This window comes from Cercospora beticola, chromosome 5 (assembly GCF_033473495.1).
Source record: "Cercospora beticola chromosome 5, complete sequence".
NCBI classification, from domain to species: Eukaryota; Fungi; Ascomycota; class Dothideomycetes; order Mycosphaerellales; family Mycosphaerellaceae; genus Cercospora; species Cercospora beticola.
Window position 1 is genome coordinate 2,011,561 of NC_088939.1, and position 19,087 is coordinate 2,030,647.

The 19,087-nt window shown below is 54.4% G+C and overlaps 10 protein-coding genes across 10 annotated transcripts; 4 read left to right on the forward strand and 6 right to left on the reverse strand.

Annotated features, from left to right (window-relative positions):
• Positions 1-352: 352 nt before the first annotated feature.
• On the forward strand, positions 353-1,255 carry RHO25_008052 (uncharacterized protein; the record flags this gene model as incomplete). The annotated part of the gene is made up of 1 exon (XM_065603019.1): positions 353-1,255. One exon carries the CDS (start codon positions 353-355, stop codon positions 1,253-1,255), a length of 903 nt encoding a protein of 300 aa, XP_065459091.1.
• A 286-nt stretch (positions 1,256-1,541) lies between these two features.
• Positions 1,542-2,537, reverse strand: RHO25_008053 (uncharacterized protein; the record flags this gene model as incomplete). Its single annotated transcript, XM_023600204.2, has 1 exon — positions 1,542-2,537. One exon carries the CDS (start codon positions 2,535-2,537, stop codon positions 1,542-1,544), a length of 996 nt encoding a protein of 331 aa, XP_023449745.1.
• Positions 2,538-3,811: 1,274 nt separating this feature from the next.
• On the forward strand, positions 3,812-4,305 carry RHO25_008054 (uncharacterized protein; the record flags this gene model as incomplete). Its single annotated transcript, XM_023600205.2, has 3 exons — positions 3,812-3,974; positions 4,069-4,122; positions 4,220-4,305. The coding sequence occupies 3 exons, from the start codon at positions 3,812-3,814 to the stop codon at positions 4,303-4,305; spliced, it is 303 nt and encodes a 100-aa protein (XP_023448949.2).
• Positions 4,306-5,326: 1,021 nt separating this feature from the next.
• On the reverse strand, positions 5,327-6,484 carry RHO25_008055 (uncharacterized protein; the record flags this gene model as incomplete). The annotated part of the gene is made up of 1 exon (XM_023600206.2): positions 5,327-6,484. One exon carries the CDS (start codon positions 6,482-6,484, stop codon positions 5,327-5,329), a length of 1,158 nt encoding a protein of 385 aa, XP_023449717.1.
• A 2,389-nt stretch (positions 6,485-8,873) lies between these two features.
• RHO25_008056 (uncharacterized protein) lies at positions 8,874-9,696 on the reverse strand (the record flags this gene model as incomplete). Its single annotated transcript, XM_023600207.2, has 2 exons — positions 8,874-9,040; positions 9,102-9,696. 2 exons carry the CDS (start codon positions 9,694-9,696, stop codon positions 8,874-8,876), a joined length of 762 nt encoding a protein of 253 aa, XP_023448989.1.
• A 1,390-nt stretch (positions 9,697-11,086) lies between these two features.
• On the reverse strand, positions 11,087-11,422 carry RHO25_008057 (uncharacterized protein; the record flags this gene model as incomplete). The annotated part of the gene is made up of 3 exons (XM_065603020.1): positions 11,087-11,135; positions 11,205-11,259; positions 11,326-11,422. 3 exons carry the CDS (start codon positions 11,420-11,422, stop codon positions 11,087-11,089), a joined length of 201 nt encoding a protein of 66 aa, XP_065459092.1.
• A 1,698-nt stretch (positions 11,423-13,120) lies between these two features.
• On the forward strand, positions 13,121-15,267 carry RHO25_008058 (uncharacterized protein; the record flags this gene model as incomplete). The annotated part of the gene is made up of 5 exons (XM_023600208.2): positions 13,121-13,380; positions 13,470-13,557; positions 13,618-13,656; positions 13,877-14,602; positions 14,653-15,267. 5 exons carry the CDS (start codon positions 13,121-13,123, stop codon positions 15,265-15,267), a joined length of 1,728 nt encoding a protein of 575 aa, XP_023449748.1.
• Positions 15,268-15,774: 507 nt separating this feature from the next.
• Positions 15,775-16,612, forward strand: RHO25_008059 (uncharacterized protein; the record flags this gene model as incomplete). The annotated part of the gene is made up of 3 exons (XM_023600209.2): positions 15,775-15,814; positions 15,987-16,086; positions 16,144-16,612. The coding sequence occupies 3 exons, from the start codon at positions 15,775-15,777 to the stop codon at positions 16,610-16,612; spliced, it is 609 nt and encodes a 202-aa protein (XP_023449746.1).
• Positions 16,613-16,800: 188 nt separating this feature from the next.
• Positions 16,801-18,132, reverse strand: RHO25_008060 (uncharacterized protein; the record flags this gene model as incomplete). Its single annotated transcript, XM_023600210.2, has 2 exons — positions 16,801-17,644; positions 17,696-18,132. 2 exons carry the CDS (start codon positions 18,130-18,132, stop codon positions 16,801-16,803), a joined length of 1,281 nt encoding a protein of 426 aa, XP_023449747.1.
• Positions 18,133-18,471: 339 nt separating this feature from the next.
• Positions 18,472-18,951, reverse strand: RHO25_008061 (uncharacterized protein; the record flags this gene model as incomplete). Its single annotated transcript, XM_023600211.2, has 1 exon — positions 18,472-18,951. One exon carries the CDS (start codon positions 18,949-18,951, stop codon positions 18,472-18,474), a length of 480 nt encoding a protein of 159 aa, XP_023448917.2.
• Positions 18,952-19,087: the final 136 nt, after the last annotated feature.

Here is a 19,087-nt window from a genome sequence, read left to right on the forward strand (position 1 = left end):
TGAGACACAAGTACTCATGTTGATCCGTCTTGGCAGCTGCGGCGACGAAGACAAGAGAAGGCGTATCGACACGTTATTGGTCACCCTGCTGACCGGTTTGCCTCAGCTAATAGCGCCTACCCAGCTGAGCTGAGCACGCAGGACCGTCGCAATCCTGGACTCTCGATGTCGATACACGAACATTGACATCCTGCCTTTCCGAAGACATCGACGTTTTCCCGAGCTCCAAGATCCACAGACGCGATCCGATACTAGTGCTCAGCCTTGTACAGCAAACGGGTATCCGCCAGGCTGCAGCCTTGCTGCACGCGCAACGTCTAAGCCTCGCGCCGACGGCTCTGCTGGTCTCAAGATGCAATCCCCCTACAGCGATGACTGCGATGGCTCTCAAGGCTTTTTTGAAGCAGAAGGCTTGGAAAAGATCGAACCTGTGCTGATAGGTCAGGTCGCGGCAGTTGACAACGACGACATGTATGATTCAACCGCCAAGGAGGTTGGGCCTGGTGACAACGACCCTGGCCTCGAGTCGTTAGGGTTGGGACCAGGTCGTCTCGCGTCCGAACCTCCTTCAGCCTTATTGCAAGAAGACCGTGGAGAAACGCCTCCAGCCTTGTTGCAAGGACGCTCTGGAGAAACATTTCGTACGGCTACGCCTGACTTGGACGATGTTCCAGCTCTCTCTCACTCACCTCGAAGCATTACGATGGAGGAGACCACACTCGAAGAGCCACAGATGTTCAGAGCATACGACGATCAAGCAGCCGCTTTGCATGGCAGGTATGAAAGCGGGCATACCAGGGGACAGGCAGAAAGGCCAGCATCTGAAGAACGCCCGGTGACACCAGATACACCAGATGTGTCAGCTCGTTCTCGATCGCTTGGAAAGAGTGTTGCCAGTCCTGATGCTGGACATGAGATGAACACACGGACAATTGGCAGCGATCGTAGTCCTGTGATATGGGGGTCTTCTCCTACGTTTCCAAGCAACGTTATCGTGCGGGAGCCTATAACGACCTCAGCACAACGCAGAGTGCCCAAAACACCGAAAGGACACAGGGAGTCCCCAAAAGGACGAAATGGTGGCAGGAGAGCGGATTCAGGTTCGAAACAATTCAAATGCCCTTTTCCAGGCTGCGACAAAAAACCATTCAAGAGCAAATTCGAGCTGGAGTATGTGCGGCCGTTTCTCTTCCCACTTGTCAGTTTGGTTGCTAACGTTGTCCAGTTCACATCAGAACAGTCACAAGACCACTAGAGACTTTCCCTGTAGAAAACCAGTGTGCAATGAACGGTTCCGCCGTCCTAGCGACCGGAACAGACACGAGGAGAGATCCGTCAAGCATGGCGGAAAAGGTATTGCCTGTCCTTATTGTCCAGTAAACGAGCAAAAGTTGGCCAGGATCGATAATTTGAAGAAACACATCAAGAGACACCATGGAGACGAGAAACTGGAAAAATATACGGACATGGTAAAGACTAGTCCACGCCCATCACAGCGAATGGATTTTGAGTTCATCGCTTTTCGACCCAAGTCTTAGAGCTCACAAGACAATGGGATCGTCTGAATTGCCACCTGCTCGTCGGACTTGGTCTTCCGCAGTGGCGGCACTCTCCGTTTCCACCGCTTGACACTCTTCTTCCAGGAACACCTTTACAGCCTCCCAGGCCACACCTCTCCGCATGCCGGTCTCATCGTCCCAGCTCGAATGGACGCCAACCAGTCCTCCATTGTTGGCATCGATCAACGGCGCACCTGAATGGCCCCAATACGTCCAGCAATCGTGTTTCAGCGCGCCAATCTCCGAATTATCCTGGACATCTTGCGCACGATCCAGACCTCGAAACTTTCCGTCACTGATGTGCAAGACATCATAGCCCGTCTCCACAACACCCTCAGTGGCATCGAACGCTTCGAGGTCTTCGGCTCCAGGGCTTCCTATGCAGAACAGCGGAGCTCGAAGTTTGGGAGGTGAAGACGAGAGTCGGACGTATGGGAAGGGTTCTGATCTGAAGGATGATGGAGCCGCTGTGATCTGCAACAATGCCAGATCGCGTGTCGAATCGAATGCAACGGGCTTTGCCTGTACTGGGTCGCCAGAAGCGAAGAGAAGCCAACGTGTTTGGTTCTTGGTGCGATTGTATTCGGCCGGGGTTTCGGCTATGCAGTGCGCACAAGTCAACAACAGGCCTGTCGGGGAGATGCAGAAGGCTGTCGACGAGCCTTCCCAGACGAAGAGGAGGGTTGCGGCGACTGCTTCAGCAAGCGTCGGCGATGCCGTCTTGTTGGATTCAATGAATCGAGGAATCTGCGCATCAGGCTGGCGGAGTTTGACTTGCTTGAGGCGGAGAGTCTGCTGGTCGGCTTTCGACAGTCGACGAATCTTCCCCTCGATTTGAGACTCGTCGAGATACGCTGAGACAACGCTGGCTTTCATGTGTCTCGGGACGCTCATCGTCCTGCTAGGCCCTGGCGCTGCAACGCGGTCTTTCGAGATCTCGTTGTTTGGCGCCCGAGAGGCGGATCTTGTCGTTCTCATGGCCTACGTCCAAGCAGTGGATCGTGATGCAGTTGGACTATCTGTTCAAGAAGTTACGAAGATAGTTGTCAGTAGATATACAGAAACGTACTATAGGATCATATCCTTGTAGCCGCTTTTCCTAAAGCCTTTGCTGCCTGCCCGCATCCTTCGATCTGATGAGTCATCCAATGCATGAAGATAATTCTGTATGAAACTGAATATGGCCCCGGCCTCGACTCACTTTTTGCTGTTTGATTCGAAGCCCACAACATGACAATGCTGGTGCGTATGCAATTCCACATCGAATGATCGATCAGGTGCCTGCTCCCTCAGAGGTCGACAGTAGTTTGTCTGTTCAAGTCTTGTCCCCTTTGCCAGCCACGTCGTTGCGCGCCGCTCGCACTCACATTGCTCCCGCCAAGGGGCTGGCGCGTCGATGGACCTTCTCAGCTCTGTTCAAGTACGTCCTCTTGTCCCAATGTACTGCGAGCGCAATTCAGAGCTCGCCAGTCGCATACGCTGAAAGCCATCCGTCGAAGTATCCGAGAATCGATAACCGTGTCGTTAGTGTTACTCGTGGGCGTCCAGGGTGGTGTGGAGTAGTCTGCCATTCGGGGATGACCATCGTTCGCCATAGCTGCGTCCGTCGAGTCGCTGCTGTCGAGCGCGCGTCGCTTCTGCCATCCAAATCAAGAGGTTTGCTCGTATGTATCGCTATCGAAGACCTCGGACACACTGCTCGATGCGGAGGGGTGCTTATCTGGCGATGTACCGAGTTCGTTTGCTCTGCTCTGCGATCAGCCAAGTTGCACGAATACCAGTTTCGCTGTCCATAATCATACCCATGCGGTGTTTCACCGTCCACGATCGATGCCATTGCCATCTCTTCTTCACCCTGATGAGCATAGACTCTGCTCGGCGTCCAGGAACCAAGCGTGTGTAGTCGTGCGCTCCCAACTCGTGGTCTCTCCTCGCTTCACCTCAGGCTTCACTTCACATCATCCATGCTCTCGCCCGCCGCTAGCTCCTTGACCTGCATGAGCACCCACACGCCAACAAATTGCCCTTTCGCCGCCCTTTTCTTCGTTCCCTCCCCTCAGAACGATCTCAGCAGCAACCACCACCACCACCACAAGAAGAGAGATCGCTGCACCACCACCACCACACCACCAGAAGAGAGCCTCCGGCACCTCCATCACCACACCACCACTCTCCGCCTCTCTCTCTTCTTCTCTCCGCGCTCCGCACCACCACCGCGCCACCACACCACCAACCCACCAACAACCACAACAATGAGCAGCCGCCGAGACCGCGAGCGCGACGTGCGTGAGCTCGCGCAGCTCCGCATCGAGAACGAGGCCCTCCGCGGCCAATACCAAATGGTGCAGGACGAGCTGGTCCGCACCAGTGCCTGGGCCAGCCACTACCAGGCAGAGAGCGAGCAGAAGGACGGCAGTAAGTTTCTTCCCATTGACCCTTGTGACGTCCGCTCAATGCAGATCAATCGCTTGCTTCTGCATCATCATGCTAATCAAAGCCGCCCTGATAGCCATCAACGAGCTCATTGAGCAGAAGAAGCAGACCGACGAGCAGAACTTCGCCCGTAAGCCTCCTCCCCCTGACGTGCCAGTGGCATCCGCTTCATGTCGAGAAATCGCTTGCTTCTGAAATCATTATGCTAATCAAAGCCGTCCTGCCAGAAATCAACGAGCTGAAGCAGTACATCGAGCAGCTGGAGAGAGAGAAGTTGGAGTTGCAGATGGCCGCAGTAAACATCAACAAGTAGACAGATACATCACGTCGAAATGAGAGCGGATTTTTCAAGTCGTTACTGCATTTGGTATTTTCTGAATTTTCTGAACTAATGAAAGCCACTCACGCTTCTGCTTGCTGCAGTTACCTTTGATTGCTCATGGCGGTAACACACTTACAAAAAGCCACTCTGCTTCCGGTCTTTGCCACCATGTGTGGCAAGACAGCAGCATCTCGTGGAGTACATGAGAGCAAGTCCGGGGTACTGTTCTTCCATCGCTCGAGCGAAAACCGTGCCGTGTCCCTGTGTATGAGCCGCATACCTTGCGCGGTTCAATTGCGCTGTGCTTTTTTTTTGTGTATTTTGGGAATTATACGTGCCCGGACAGGAGGGCTGCGTGCACCGTGATGTTGTGCCGTCAGTGAGTATCACTCCGTGTCAGTGGCAGCCATGTGAAAGCAAGCTTAGACTTAGCTGGTCAACCTTGCGCCTGCCATTGTTCTCCAACTTCCATCGAATTTCGAGGCCGCGTGGTCTCATGTCTCCAAGTGGGAGCCTTCGTGGTTGTTGTGTCAGCCTTGGGTGACGAGTCGTCATGTCGGGTCGCTGCAACTTAGCTGATTGCTCAGAGGGGTGTTTAGTCGGCGTTCTCGCGACGGGGCTGCTGACGCAACGACAAGGGATCGGATCAGCAGCCTCCGTCGGCGGCCTTGGCGCTCTGAAGGAGCTCAGCAAGCCTCTGGATTTCCTCTTGCGACCATTCCTCGATTGGTCGGAAGTGTGGTGAAGCCGGAACGACAGGATCACTGAAGCTGATGGGCAGGATGCCGATGCACATGAGACCTCCGGTGGCCCTGATATCCGCCAGAAACTCAGCGACCTCTTCATTTCCTTGTGGCGGGTTCTTGCCGTTGAATTTGTACTTATTGCCATGTGAAGCATCGTTGATTGGCACTCCCACAGCAGCCGGAGCAGAAGACTTGGCAGTGACGGCTTTGTGCTCATCAGGCCAACAGCAGGGAGGGCCGAAACAGCAGACCGGATCTCCTGGATACTATACAGAAATTTGGTCGACAGTGCCAGTCGCGTTGTCGGTTGGCGCTCCAACAGTAGGCATTCCCGCGGCGGCGTCAGTGTTAAGACCATATCCCAAAGCACGATACCGCTTCTCTTCCCAGCTGCAAACTTTATCGCTGAACTTCAAGTCCTCGTCCTTGGCGACGGATTTCGGCTTAGCGATGGCTTGCGGCTGAGGGGTGGTCGGCGCGGATGCAGTTGGAGCGATGTCACCTTGCTGTGAAGCGCCCAAAGAGGCCAAGAACTCATTGGTTTGCAGCTCAGCGTGAGCCTTTCGGGCCGCCTCGTCGACGACAGGCTGTGGCACAGGCTGGGGCAGAGGTTGGTGGAGCGAAAGCGGGTGAGAGCCCTGTGGCGGAAACTGATAGCCACCGTTGGATGGGGGCGGCACAGGAGGAAGACCATAGCCAGTTGCCGGGTACTGCCCGGGTGGTGGAGAGATGACGGAGTTGACGGCTGGAGTCGTGAAATTCATTGGTGAGCTGCCCTGTGGCAGCGATGCAGGAGTTGGGGCAGCGCCGAAGGGAGCTGGGTGAAATGGCATCGCAGCGGCAGTGATGCTGGATGGTGGAGTTGCCATCGTGCCATTGGGAGGAGTCAAGAGGCTTCCACCAGCAGCGGCAGCGGCGGCGGCCTTGGCCCTCTCAGCCTCGCGAGCAGCTTTGCGTGCTTGCACTTGGGCCTTGAGGCTGCCCGACGCGATCTCGTCCTCGAGACGTGGGCGCTTGGGCTTGGAGGCTTCCTCTGGCGGGATCTGACCAGGGAGCGGGTTGCCGGTCTCGAGGTAGTGCTTGCGGGCCAGGCCCTGGTAATACTGTGTGACGCTTGCGGTGCGCGCCTCTTTCCACTCTTCGGGAGCACCGAGCTCGCCGAAAATCTCAAGGGCGAGATTGTTGCGGCCTTCCATGGCATTCGGCACTTCTTGCAGCTCTTCCTTGTGCACTTGATGCATGTGGATGCGCAGTCCGCCGATGGTGCCCAGCTTGCGGTTGCAATTGCCCGCCTGGCACAGGAAGTGACGGGCTTTCTGGTGGTCAATCAAGATCTTCAGGTCATCGAAGTCGCGGTCGCAGTAGTAGCAGGCCGGACGGGCCAGCACCGACTCGAGCGATTCCATACGCTTGCGCTTGGGCATCGTGACGGCTGTGCTGCGCAGGGGCGCACAGTGCGATGCAGTAGGGGTGAATGAAGTGAAAGGGGAGGCGGCGCTCGCCGCGAGTGATATGAGTCCACCGGCGCAGTGATGCAGATGGTGGACTGGATGTGAGGACGATGGTGGTGATGATGATGTCGCGGGCAGTGACCGTCGCAAGTTGGCGGCTGGAAAGTGGACGGGGCAGGGCAGGGCGGTAGCTCCCGCGCAGACTTGCCTTGGCGACCGCTTCCTCCAGTGGGAAGACCGACCACAGTGCACTCGCAGGCCTTTCGCAGGCTTACGAACACGCAGACGGTGATGGTTTGATGGAAACAACTCGCTGACATCGATCGTACCTGCATACCATCGTTCACTGCAGCATACGGAACGTGGTTGCCATTCACATGCGCGCCCCGACTGCCCTCAGTTTTGACCGCCAAACCACCGCTCTTGCACGCACGCCGAGCTCAACGATCTCACTTGCCCTGGTTCATGCCAGCGCCGCAACCTTCTGACCATTGACCCTCCGGCCTCAGTCTCCCTCCCACTCCTTGCCGGCACGAGTATGAGGAAGAGCACAGCGAGCGGTGGCATGCGAGGGCGACGAGGGTTCATGGCATCATGGCCGAGCGAAAGCAGTCAAGAGCAATAGGACACCAGTAATCGCGCAGATGGGAGTGTGAGATGGACACATGAGCCACTGCACAAATTGTTGTTCTCCATACCACATTACACCTTGCCCGCGAATGCCAAGTACAGGTCTGCCAGGGAAAGAAGATGTCGAGGATGAGCCCAGCACCTCATTTCCTGACCTTGCTAATGCCCTCTCTTTGTACGAGAACAGTGTCTCTACTGTTCGTCAGTGTAGGTCGACTGTCTACCCACGATGTGTCCCTCAGAGCCTCCTTTGCTAGACCAGATTTAGCTCAGTCGCCATGTCAAACGATCCCGGACCTTCGACTCATGTGCCATAGAACGAGCCTGTGACCGCCGTACAGACTGACGATGGCCGCAGAAATCGAGGTTTTGGTAGAGCACATCCCAAATAGTCTGTCCACACACTTCAGATTTCCGCATGGACACTCAAGACTCACAGTACACCACATCAGACTCCGAGCATGCCATGCCACTTCCAGCCTCAGACGGACCTTTCCCCTGCGAATGATCGATCGGACAACGAATTCGACTCTCCTAAGTCGCGGCGGAGGTGGGATCGAGCTTCTGCGCACTGCAGCGATGCGAATTGAGAACAGGGCAGGGAGTGATGGGGATTGATTCTCCGCTACTTGGGCGAGGCTGCTCGTCGATTCCTCGGTCGAAGCATGGAAAGCATTGTATATGGGGACATTATGGGGTATCTTCCTTTGCGCCGCTGAGGGCCAGGAAGCGACCACCAAGGCAGAGAGAACTCAAGCGGGATGGAAGTTCCAGGATGGTCCATCCATCATGCAGTCTGCAGTCAGGAATGGTCGTCTTGACCAAGGCGCATGTTGCCGGTGCGCTTTATGCCAGGAAGAGATTGGCAACAAGCTATTGTGGACAGCGGGGAGGATGATGCCAAACAACAACTCCACAGGCTCAGGGGTTCTCATGCTGGAAAACGCAGCGCAAGGGAGGCTTTTGGCCAGAACAGAATCCGGCGACTACTTCTTTCATTGCCGCTGAGGAAGAGCTGGCTGGACGTTGCGGCGATGATTGTGTAGTCAGCACATACGAGCTACGAAGGGCTCCGGAAGATGAGATGCTCAATGGTCAAGCGCCGCATAATCCACCCGAAGTCTTTCTTCGAACAACAATCTTGCATAGCAGCAGAAATCGCTCTTGCCGTGCACGACGCAAATGGCATCCCCAACCCCACACATATGCATCGCTATGAACGTCTTTCCAGTGGCTGAACAGTTACGCCCGTGGCCAAAAGACACAGCTGCAGCTGTTGCAGATTCTCATCTACGTCTGCTATCAGCATCAATGGATCTTTGCTGATGTCGCGAGTTCGTTGTAGTGTTGGAAGGAAAAAGGCTTCCGAAGCAGCAAGGGCTTGCTTGGAAGAGTGGCATGCAGAGTCTACTGTCTAATTCTGCGAAAGTGCGAAGCTGTATGGCTGGTAGTACCGCCACCCGGTCTGCCTTGCCCATTGCATAGCATAGCATAGCATACGATGGTGTGTGTTGAGTCCACCTGCGACTCATTCGAGCCGTGCCCATCGTCGACCAGCTTTCTGCTCTATTACATCCACAGAGTGTCTCACGCGCAAAGCGTAAATGCTGTTCTTCGTTTCTCATGTCCCAAAGGATCTTGCCGCTGCTCGTGACAACCCTCCTGCCGTTTCGCTCCTTGCTCTTGCTGTATGGCTCGTCCGAAACACGGTCCGCAGCCTGCCAAAAGAATCTTACTTTGAGCTCTGCAACGCCTCGTCCTGACCGCTGAGTAGAGTGTGCACCGGTGCGTTCAATTTATCCCTGCCCTTCAAAAAGTCCAACTCCATAATGAAGACATATCCGACCAGTTGGCCTCCAATTTGCTGTACAAGGTTTCCTGCTGCTGCTGCGCTGCCACCTGTTTGACGTATGCAATTAGCACATTTTCCTCAGTATACTGGAACATGACCAGAACTCACCTGTAGCAATAATATCATCGACGATCACCACCTTCTGTCCCGGCGAGATCGCATCTTTCTGCATCTGAAACCAATCTGTCCCGTACTCTTTCTGGTATCCCTCTGTCACACACTCTCCTGGCAATTTGCCCTGCTTTCTCACAGGGACGAATCCTGCGCCTAGTCTCATGGCCAGCGTAGGACCGAACAAGAATCCACGACTCTCGAGGCCGACGATCACATCGATGCCGTGGTTTGCGCCGAACTTTTCGCGGAATTGCAGCTCGAGTGCGGTGATGAGCGAGTTGTGGTGAGAAGGATTGCTGAAGAGTGGCATGATATCTTCGAAGAGGATTCCGGGGGAGGGAAAGTCGGGGAACTGGCGGAGGGAGGACTTGAGGGTTACTTTAAGACTGGCGAGTTCGGTGGAACTGGAGGCAGCGGCGGTGGAGAGTCCTCTTTGGGCGGCATTGTTGCTCGTTGTCGGGTCGGGCGCGTTGGGAGGTGGATGGGCGGAGGTCGAAGCTACGTCGGCAGCGTTGTTGGTGGTGTTGCCCGGGGTCTGCTGAGCGGCGTGGGTTGCGTTGACGTGGGAAGAGGGGGGTGCGCCAGACATGGCGAGGAGAAGAAAAGAAGAAGAAGGGCGGCAGGAGGGAGCGGGCGGAGGATGAGGGAGTTATGTGATGCGTGAGTGGGATGGGGGGATTGGTGGGAAGAGATTGTCAGATCCAGCAGATAGGCACAACAAGAGTCAGGCATACGCAAGAGGCACAGAACGCGGGAAAATTGTCTCTCGCACCGATTGTGTTGGCGCGGAGGGTTGCGTGCTTCGTTGGTGGAGTTTGTGGTGGGATGATGGCTCGTCACTTACGCTTCTGCCGGCGACGCGAGTCTGCTCGTTCGGCAGCGCGCAGCAGCAGCAACACCGAGCACAGAGCTGAGGTGGCACGACAAGAAAAATAATTTCCAATCGACGTCTGCTTTGCCCGATCAGGTCGGCGGAGCTTGCGGCGATCCTTTGTCTGGGCAGAAACAGTCCGCGGGAGTTCGACAGGGCTGCGGGACGGTGTGATCGAGCTGTCATCACGAGTCTGCTGCCGTACGAGACACTCTGGTAGCACGCCGTATTGCTGTGCTTCGTCCAGCTCTTTGTTGCGCAGGTGAAGAGATCGACGACTGGCGGTCAAGCTCGCGGTGCACGTGTTGGAGTGGCATGTACCCAGCGGCGGAAGTTTTGCGCGCATATTATGATTGGACCATGCTCCATTTTTATCTCATACTTTCGCTGCTGCCCTCCGAACTGTCCATTGCAGTCCCTCCCGTCTTTCTCCCTCGCTCTCGTTTCCCTGAGACTTGTTGCACATTTTCCATCCAGTCAAGATTGCCAGTCTGATCACGACAAAGAACCTCGTCTCCGAGACATCCTGTCACGACTTTCGTCGACTCACAAATCCACGGTCAGGGTCCCCCTTCCAGAAAACTTCTCTGCAGGACCAAAGCTACGCCAGACGGGCCCGCCGATAACCCATCAGCTAGCAGTTCTAGGCGAATGTGGGGTGGAGTGTTCTCAGTGCAGAGCCCACTTCTGGCGCATGCGCGCTCCCAATCGTGCCGATAAAGCTCTCAACCGCAGAGCCAACAGGAATATACTGCCACCACCAATATGCGCAGTTCTCCGGGACGTCCAGTCTGTGTATTCCACACTGTAGGGCGGCTAGATGGCTCTCACAAGCATTGTCGTTGAGAGACAGGTGTGGCTGTGGACGTGAGCTCGATTGGCTTTCCGGCCGCGGTGAGCTATTCGTGCAACACTTCGTATGTCGTTTGCGAAGCGATGCATCCTGTAAGTCAAGCTTGCATGCGCTCGACCCTGACGAACTCCTCTTAGCTGCGAACAGGTGAAATTGAGCCCTGGTGCCATGCAATGCTACCAGCTAATGGAGACAATGGAGACGAGTAGACTGTAGGTAAGTGAAGATTTGCATTTTCTGGTTCCTATACAATTGCTAAATCATCATCTCGTAGAACGCGCGCTCGAGCATTTCGCTTTTCTCCCTACACGAAGAAGCACTGTCAGTATAATGATCCTCGAAGAAAGGCCCATCGATGCAGGGGAGCACTCACATCTTCTTCTCCTTCTCCTCCTTCTCGGCCTTCTTCTCTTGCAGCATTTTGTTGACTGCGCCCATGATTAGCGAACCCGCCCCTTTAGAACTCCTCGTGGACATTCAGAAGCATTACATACTTTTTGGCACGATGGCCTTTTCGGCGCGGCGGCCGAGATCTGCGCTCACGAAGAGCACGGCGAAGCAGCGGGCGGCGGCGCGGTGGATGAAGTTCATTTTTGCTGTTTCAAAGCATTAGTGAACAGTCTCTGCGAATCACCAAGCTCTGAATTTCTGGCGACGTACGTACTGGTGGTGTTGTTGTTGTTGCTGTGGTGGAAATGGTATGTGTGTTCGCGATTGGCCGCAGTGTTCACGAGGGCAACTTACCATTAGGCACCTGCTTCGCGCTGATGCAGCTAGTTCGAGACAGCAAACAGTTCACGCAACGGGCGCTGCTTCACTTGCTAGACCGGAAAGACCACGAAAACACCATTGGTGCGCAGCATCATCGTTCTGGGCTTCCTCGAACAACAGGCTAGCAGTGCCATCGTTTCAAGCCACGAGAACGAAAGGCGATTAGAATCGCGCCAGAGAAGTGTTATATCAAAGGAGGCGGACCTCCATCGATACTGTTCGAGTCTGCTACGATGTCTCGTCTTCCACATGCTGCGCTGTGGACGCGAAGCCAACGGAGACACCAGCAATGCCACTGCCAGCTTTGGTGAGATACTACAGACGTCCTGCCTGGTCGCCAGTTTTCGCTTTCTTGCGCCTCACGGGTGTCCGACGTTGCAACCCTTGGAATGTTCAACGAGATCCGTCCGGCCTGATGTAAATGCTCGTGCTACAGTTCATGCACGCCTGCAAAACGATATTGATGACTCGTGCGGAGCAGATCCGCTACAATGACTTGAAGTGCTGAGCATGAACAAGGGAATCCGCGATGTAAAGACAAATCTGCCATGGTGCGGTGGGCATTGTCAATCACATATGCAGTGGGCGCTGCTTTGGCTAGCTGTGGAGCTCTGAATCTTGCCATAGTCGATCGTTTGTCTCTCTAGGGCTGTCGCGTGTTCTACAGATAACAAGGACCTTTGCCGGCGTCCATTCGATGAGCAGCGACTGGGAGCTGTCGTGGACGAAGAACCACAGCAGAAGAAGTCGGACAGATTGCAGAAAAGCTGCGTAGCTGATGACATGCGATGCAGCGGGAGGCAGATATGATGTCTCCGGCATCAGGATTATGTAAACAGTCAATTTATGGTATCCGACCCAGCCAGCAAGTGTCTTCCTGAACCCAATGCAGTCGTATGCGCGCATCTGCATGAAAGTGAAGCGATGTGGTAGAGCAGGGTATTGCTGCTTCCGCGGTGTGACATCGTGCTTTCCTCACGTCCCTCCTGCCCTGATATCATTTCTCCGGTATGAAGCTACGGTCAATGTCGCTGCCGGCTGCGTTCGAGGTCCTGGCGAGCGGCAAGAAGTTGCTCCGCGTGCACAGAAGGTGTCGCTGTCGGTCGGGGTGTCCGATATGCTGACTCTCGAAGCGTATGTAAATGTTCCTGCATCAAATGTTCATCTTCATAGCCAACGTAACGGTCAATGTGAGGTTTCAGGTTGCGTAATAAGCAAGCCGATATAGGACCCCGCCTGACGGGTGTGTTCTTAATAGTCCCGCATGTTTTGCCAGGCGGCAGGCTTGGCCGGCGCCAAATCAGCTCATTTTGAGCTTGCCCGTCGCAGTATCCTTTCCAAAATCTCGACATAATCACCGCCGGTCCATCCGACATCGACGCGTTGTCATCAGCATTTGGATCGCGAACGCTTTGAGACGCGGTCGCAGCAATAGGACCGCCGCGTTCACAGCATTCACTTGGTCGTTGCACTCAGTCTTGAACTCATCGTTTGCGCACCTGCCCTCCCGACACGACCATGCCGCGACCACCGGACAATTACACTCACGCGCAATTTGAGCCCGTCGAAAGTGAGCACCAGGGCGAGACAGTGCAATGCATCCACTGCCGCAACTGGACAGGCTCCATCAAGACACTCAACCGCAAGAAAGCCCATCTCCTGAATTGCACGCAGTACGCGCAGTGGCGAGCAGCAGGAAACGGACAGGATTTAGCGCCCCCTAATAAGTACAACAAGCGCGACTCCGACATGGGCGGCTGGCACGCGATGGAGGGCGAGTAAGTTTTACCGAAATCTTGCACGGGCCAGGGTCGGCCTTGGTATCGTATCCACGCGCAACATTACAGTGTCTAACAGAGCTTCACAGTGCCGCTCACGGTTATCACAGCAGTCCATATGCACCACAACAATTCGCGACGCCCGTCGCGCGTACGAGGGGCTTGGACACCACCAAGGTGACGAGCAGCGTAGTGACAGATGCACATCGATCGCAAGCTGACAATTCGAACCAACAGTACTTCGACGAATTCTGGGACGACACCAGCGGGCAGAAAGTAAGTCGACAATCATTTCTTTGCGGCTGGAAGCCTTTCAAGTCTTTCAAGTCTTTCAAGCTTTTCAAGCCTTTCAAGAGGCCCGCAAAGTACAGGCCAAAATCCAGGCACATCGAAATGAGCTGGGCTCCGTCCCGGCTCTCGAGAGTGCCAGAGGAACAAGAACCTCAAGAAAACGTCGACGCTCTGGTGGAAAAACAACATGCTGACCAGGCAAAAGTGCATGCGCGTGCGATGCAAAAGCTGCGGCTTCGTCCGCGCAAAGAACACGACGAGACAGGTGGAGCACCTGGCGCTCTGCCAGGACTTCCTCAACTCTCCGGAGGGCCAGCACGCAGTCGATTCAGGCGAGCTCGAACTCGCACCGTCGGCACCAGGACCGACTCCATACAACAACTCAGCGACTGGAGCAGATATCTGGAGGGGCAGCAGGCCGAACCCGAACCTTCTCGTTGGCAACCGCCCATCGAACGGCGCCGTGAATCATATGAGGCCCCCGCAGCGCCCGAATCCATCCCTGGTCAACCATCTGCTCAACAAGTGGCCGGAGAAGTTCACCAAAGCGACCCAGCTGCAATTCCTGAGCCACGCGGGCTGCGGAACTCTATCAGCCCCAGCGCTTTCGCACTGGCTCGGGCAGAACGGGCACATCTCACGCGCGATGATAGCATTCATTGGCAACCTGATCGGCAAAGTGCGCCTACCAGACGTGCCCGACAGCAAACAGTCTACCCAGTTCCGCGCTCTCGATTTGCTAATCTCGACGGTATCTAATCTCCGCAAGGAGATCGACTTCATCGAGAACACGAAGCGCAAATACGGCATTCACACGGACAACGAGCCCCCTCTGCCCATCACCAAGGCATACGTCGACCTCCTGACGTCTTCGGCGGAATCTCGCAGCTCCCTACTGGAAGGAATGGTAGCACTTTGGGCTACTGAACACGTAGGTCATTTCTACTTTGCAGCTTATCACCATGTTACTGACATGCACAGTGCTACTGCGCTTCTTGGCAATACGCATCGACTTTCGCATCCAACGTCCCTGCTTCCAACTACTCCGTCCCATCGTACCTCACCGGCAGTGGCGTCAATTACGGCGGCGAACCAACCCCTTTCCGCGCCAATGGCGGCGCCGGCAACAACGATCAACACATATCCGCACTACAAGAAGCACTCATCCCCAACTGGACCTCACGCGAGTTTGCAAAGTTCGTGGAAGCATGCAGAGCGATCGTTGATGAACTCGCCAATGCCGAGACTACAGGAAGTGGGCGTGAGCAGCTTCTTCGGTGCGAAGGAGTTTTTCAACAGGTTGTCTTTCTTTGGGAACGCATTTGGCCGGAAGTCAACGGCATGGGAGAAGAGGATGGCATTGGAGATGGCACACCAGCAGAATCGCCAGCGAACCAACTCCGCCCACAAAGCAGCAGCCATGGCGCCGGACCTGCAGGTAACAATGGCACCGCGGAGAAGAGCAAATCGGAGCCAATCGAGATCGAAGATGACGACGATGAAAATGGTCACTCTGATGCTCCGATGGACAACGTCGACTCTCCGTTTGGTGGAACAGGTCTGGGCGCCGTGGCAGCGGCCAACCAGGGCGCATAGGATTGGGTTGTTTTTGGGAGAAATTGCTTGTAAAATAGGTATACCCATCATTGCAATTGAGATTTTGTCACACTAATTAACCTTTGCAAAACCCTTTCTTCTCGAGTATTGTGCAAGGCTCAAAGCCTTCAGGTATGGACGCGGCATGCAGATCGAGATTTTCTTGGAGCAGAATCGTCCCGTTCCTGTCCGTTTTCTCCAGCGTTCTGCGACTCTCGATGCCATCATGTGCGGACACGACAAGAAAATCGAGAAAGGCATGGAAGCAGAAGCAGAGCCACTGTCCGATTGTGCGATCGTAAACAGAGTTTGGATTCGAGCCCGACATACCTAAGTCGCTGCACGTCAGCCGGCAACCATGAACGGCATTGGCCGCTGACGTACATGGGTTCTGGAGACCCCACCACTCGTCACTAAAATACCACATCTTCTTGGATATACCACAGCGAGCGTCGATCGAGTAGCAGGCCTGACGGGTACAGCGAGATACAGCGAAAGACAACGAAGATGACATCCAATCCGGCACATTGTGCCGAATGTAAAGTTGGTAAGTGAAGCACATCGAGTTTGTTGCATGCTTTGTCAAGACATATATGTATGCATGCGAATGCGAAGGGAGGACAACCTGGTTCCAGCTGCTCAAGGCGTCTGTTGCTTCTTGTTGCTGAGATACAGACACATGAAGAACGAAACAATGTCTAACCTCACTACCAAACCAGGCCATGACGGCTCACCAGAAGGAGTCGATCTCATCACGCATCCTACTGCTCAGAAACTTGCAGCTCGATCTCTGGAGTTCATGAAAGAGATTCAGAACCTGTGAGCCTTACCAAGACTTTCTACCAGCGCCCGTCCTCATTACTGACAGCCAAAAAGCACCCCCGGCAAAATCCTCGAAACCCACCTCAACGAAAACTACGGCCCCGGCAACCCCTACTACGAAGACTTCTGCACCCTCATCAAACAAGGCCTCAGCGAAGGCTGGATCGCCACCCACGAAATCGACGGAGCCAAATACCGTCGCGGCAAAATCATGCTCCCATCAGCCGAAAATCTCTGGATGAGTTTGACAGCTGTGTACTTCGATTCTGAGAAAGAGTACTCGGGACAATATCATAAACATCCTTATGGGGAGATCAATTGCGTGGTACCGATTGATGAGACATTTGAGTTGGAGGGTTTGCCAGAGGGGTTTTGGATGGGGAAGGGGTGGACGAGTCCGGGGCCTGGAACGCATCATTATCCTAGGGCGAGAGGAGGGAAAGGTGTGGCGTTTTTCTTTTTGCCTAGTGGGAGGATTTCTTATGAGGCGAAGCCTGGGGAGCCGCAGCCGGCGATTATGTGATTGTTGGCAGGAGATATGAAGGTGTTGTGTTGCCGGGTTGGGCTTTCAGAGATCAGTATGTACAGTGCTATGCTGGAAATGTCGCTTGCGTATTCGTATCTAACATGCTTCTTGTCCTCATCGCGCCTTATATTCCGAATGCAGATCGACCTCATCCGATGCACATATATGCACTCACAGCACTCAGCTCAGATCTTCGCCTTCTCACCTCCATTGCCATTCTTCCGCTTTGGTGGCCCTCCCATCTCTGCGATCCACTTCGCATCAAGCGAGCGTTTCTCCTTCGAAGGCTTAGCCCACCACTCCTCCAACCTCTTCCTCTGCTCTCTATAGATCACCATTTCCTTACCAACCCAGTCCGCCATGGTCTCCGCCGTCCGTCCAGGCGTCTCCATTGCAATCAAATGCCCTATCTTCTCAAACATGACTCCCTTCACTCTGCCTTCCTCCTCTCCGCCACTCCCTCCTGCGCCAATTCCAGTCTTGGATACCTTATCCCGCGCTACTTTCGGAGGACATACATCTGATAGCTCGCCAAAGATGTAAAGGACGCTGGGCCGGAGTTCAGGAAGTCGACGATATGTGAAGATAGGCTCTGAACGGTAATATGGCTTCTGATCGGGTAATGTGGGATCGAGGTCGGGATGCGTGAATCGATCAATGGGTTTGCCGTCCACACCGTAACCATCGTAATTTGTTCTCAGGAAAGACCAAACTTCTTGCGCTGCTGGCGTTGCGAGACTGACTTGTCCGGGCTGCGCGTCGGGGAAATCTGCGTTGGGGCAATCTCGTAGGCCGTGCGAGACCCATCGGTCCAGCACGCGTCGGTCCCAGATCTTGTAGAAGGCGGACTTGAGGAATGATTTTGTAGCTTCTTCTCGTGAAGGCCAGATTTGTCTGCGGTATGTCGAAGCTACTGCTGCGCTGGCTCGTGGTTGTTCTTTGGAAATTTCGGCTGATCTCATTTGAATGACAGGGTCGATCAGGATCAGGGTCGTGAAAAGAGAAGCATGGTCCATAGCAAGCTTAGTGCTGTATGCTGTTAGGGCTGGCTTCACGTGTGTCAGATCTTTCGGGACCTACATTTGGTTGCCACCCATGCTGTGCCCTAGACCAATGATCGGTCTGGGCATTTCCGCTCGCTTGATATTGATCAGGTTGGCGAGATCTCGTGAATGATCATACCAGCCAGGATCATTGCCTATCAGATCTTCGTTCAATGCATAGCTCTCGGCATGCCATGCTACATCGGACATCCAAATACTGCGAATGCGCCAGCCTTGGCGTTTCGCTTGTGCGGCAAGATCTTCCCACAGGGGCTCGTAGAGTTCCTTGTTGAAGCCGACGGCATGAGCGGCGATTATCGTGACGTCTCCAGGCTGAGGATTGGGGTTGTCGAGGGGGATATATTGCTTGACGACGAAGTGCAGCACATCTTCTTCTGATTGTGCTGTAGCTTGCGGGAATTCTCGCAGATGTGCTGCCGGTATCTTGTGTGTGATAGTACGATAGTTCTCCATTATCGATGTGTATGTGTCTTGAGCAGGATCAAATGGCGGGAGGGAAAGTGGACATGGGCGTCGAGCAGGGCAGGCATGTCGGCGTTCACGCTGTCAACGACGCGAACTGCCGGCAATCGCACGCGAAGTCGAGCCGAGGTCTGGCGGCTCCACGTGAAGCATTGCCTTGGCCAAAAATTTGGCTGGAGACACAAATCATGCATTCTGCTGCTACTTCGAGCTATAGTGTCCATGAAGTACATTGTGCTGCGTCGAATGAAGTAAAAGCTTCGCGGATAACACCCAGCCATGATGTTGCAGAAAACGCCCAAATCCACTCATGCAATGCCGCTATCGCTGCTAGTCATTCCTAACGCAGTCCGAATGGATGAGATGCGGCGTCTGGCATAATATGCTCAGGTTCTCCACGTACGCGGCATCCACAAGATACTTCTGAATAGCTTCATGTCGGATGCCGATCTTCAGCTTCAGTCTCAGCGGCTTCTTCTTCTTCCCAGCGTTTGAGCAAGCAATGTCAACGATGTACCACGAAGTGCTGCCAAATGCTGGAAGTCTGTCTTTGCGTCCAACAAGAAAGGTAATCGCGGCTTTTGGGGCTATGAAAATGCCCATTTCGTCTTCTCGGTCCGCATATTTCGAGTACAGGAGCGACAATACAGGACAGCCGGAGGCATAGATCCGATCCAGCTCGAAATGTGTCAAGTTGGCGTTCGCTATAGCATTCTGTACAGTCTTCCAGCAAACTCCGGCGCTTTCGATTGGCTGGAACAGGACTCGTTGCAAGACTCTGCTCAACAGCTCCGTATCAATGTGGTCCATTTTGCGCTCTGGTGCCTGGAGTAGTCGCTCGCGAAAGCCGAAGCATGGCATCCGAATTCTTAATTGCAGTGTATGTCGCCTTCACGCTGTCCAAGATCTTGTCGATTCTGAATCGCGACAGAGATTCCGTTCTGGT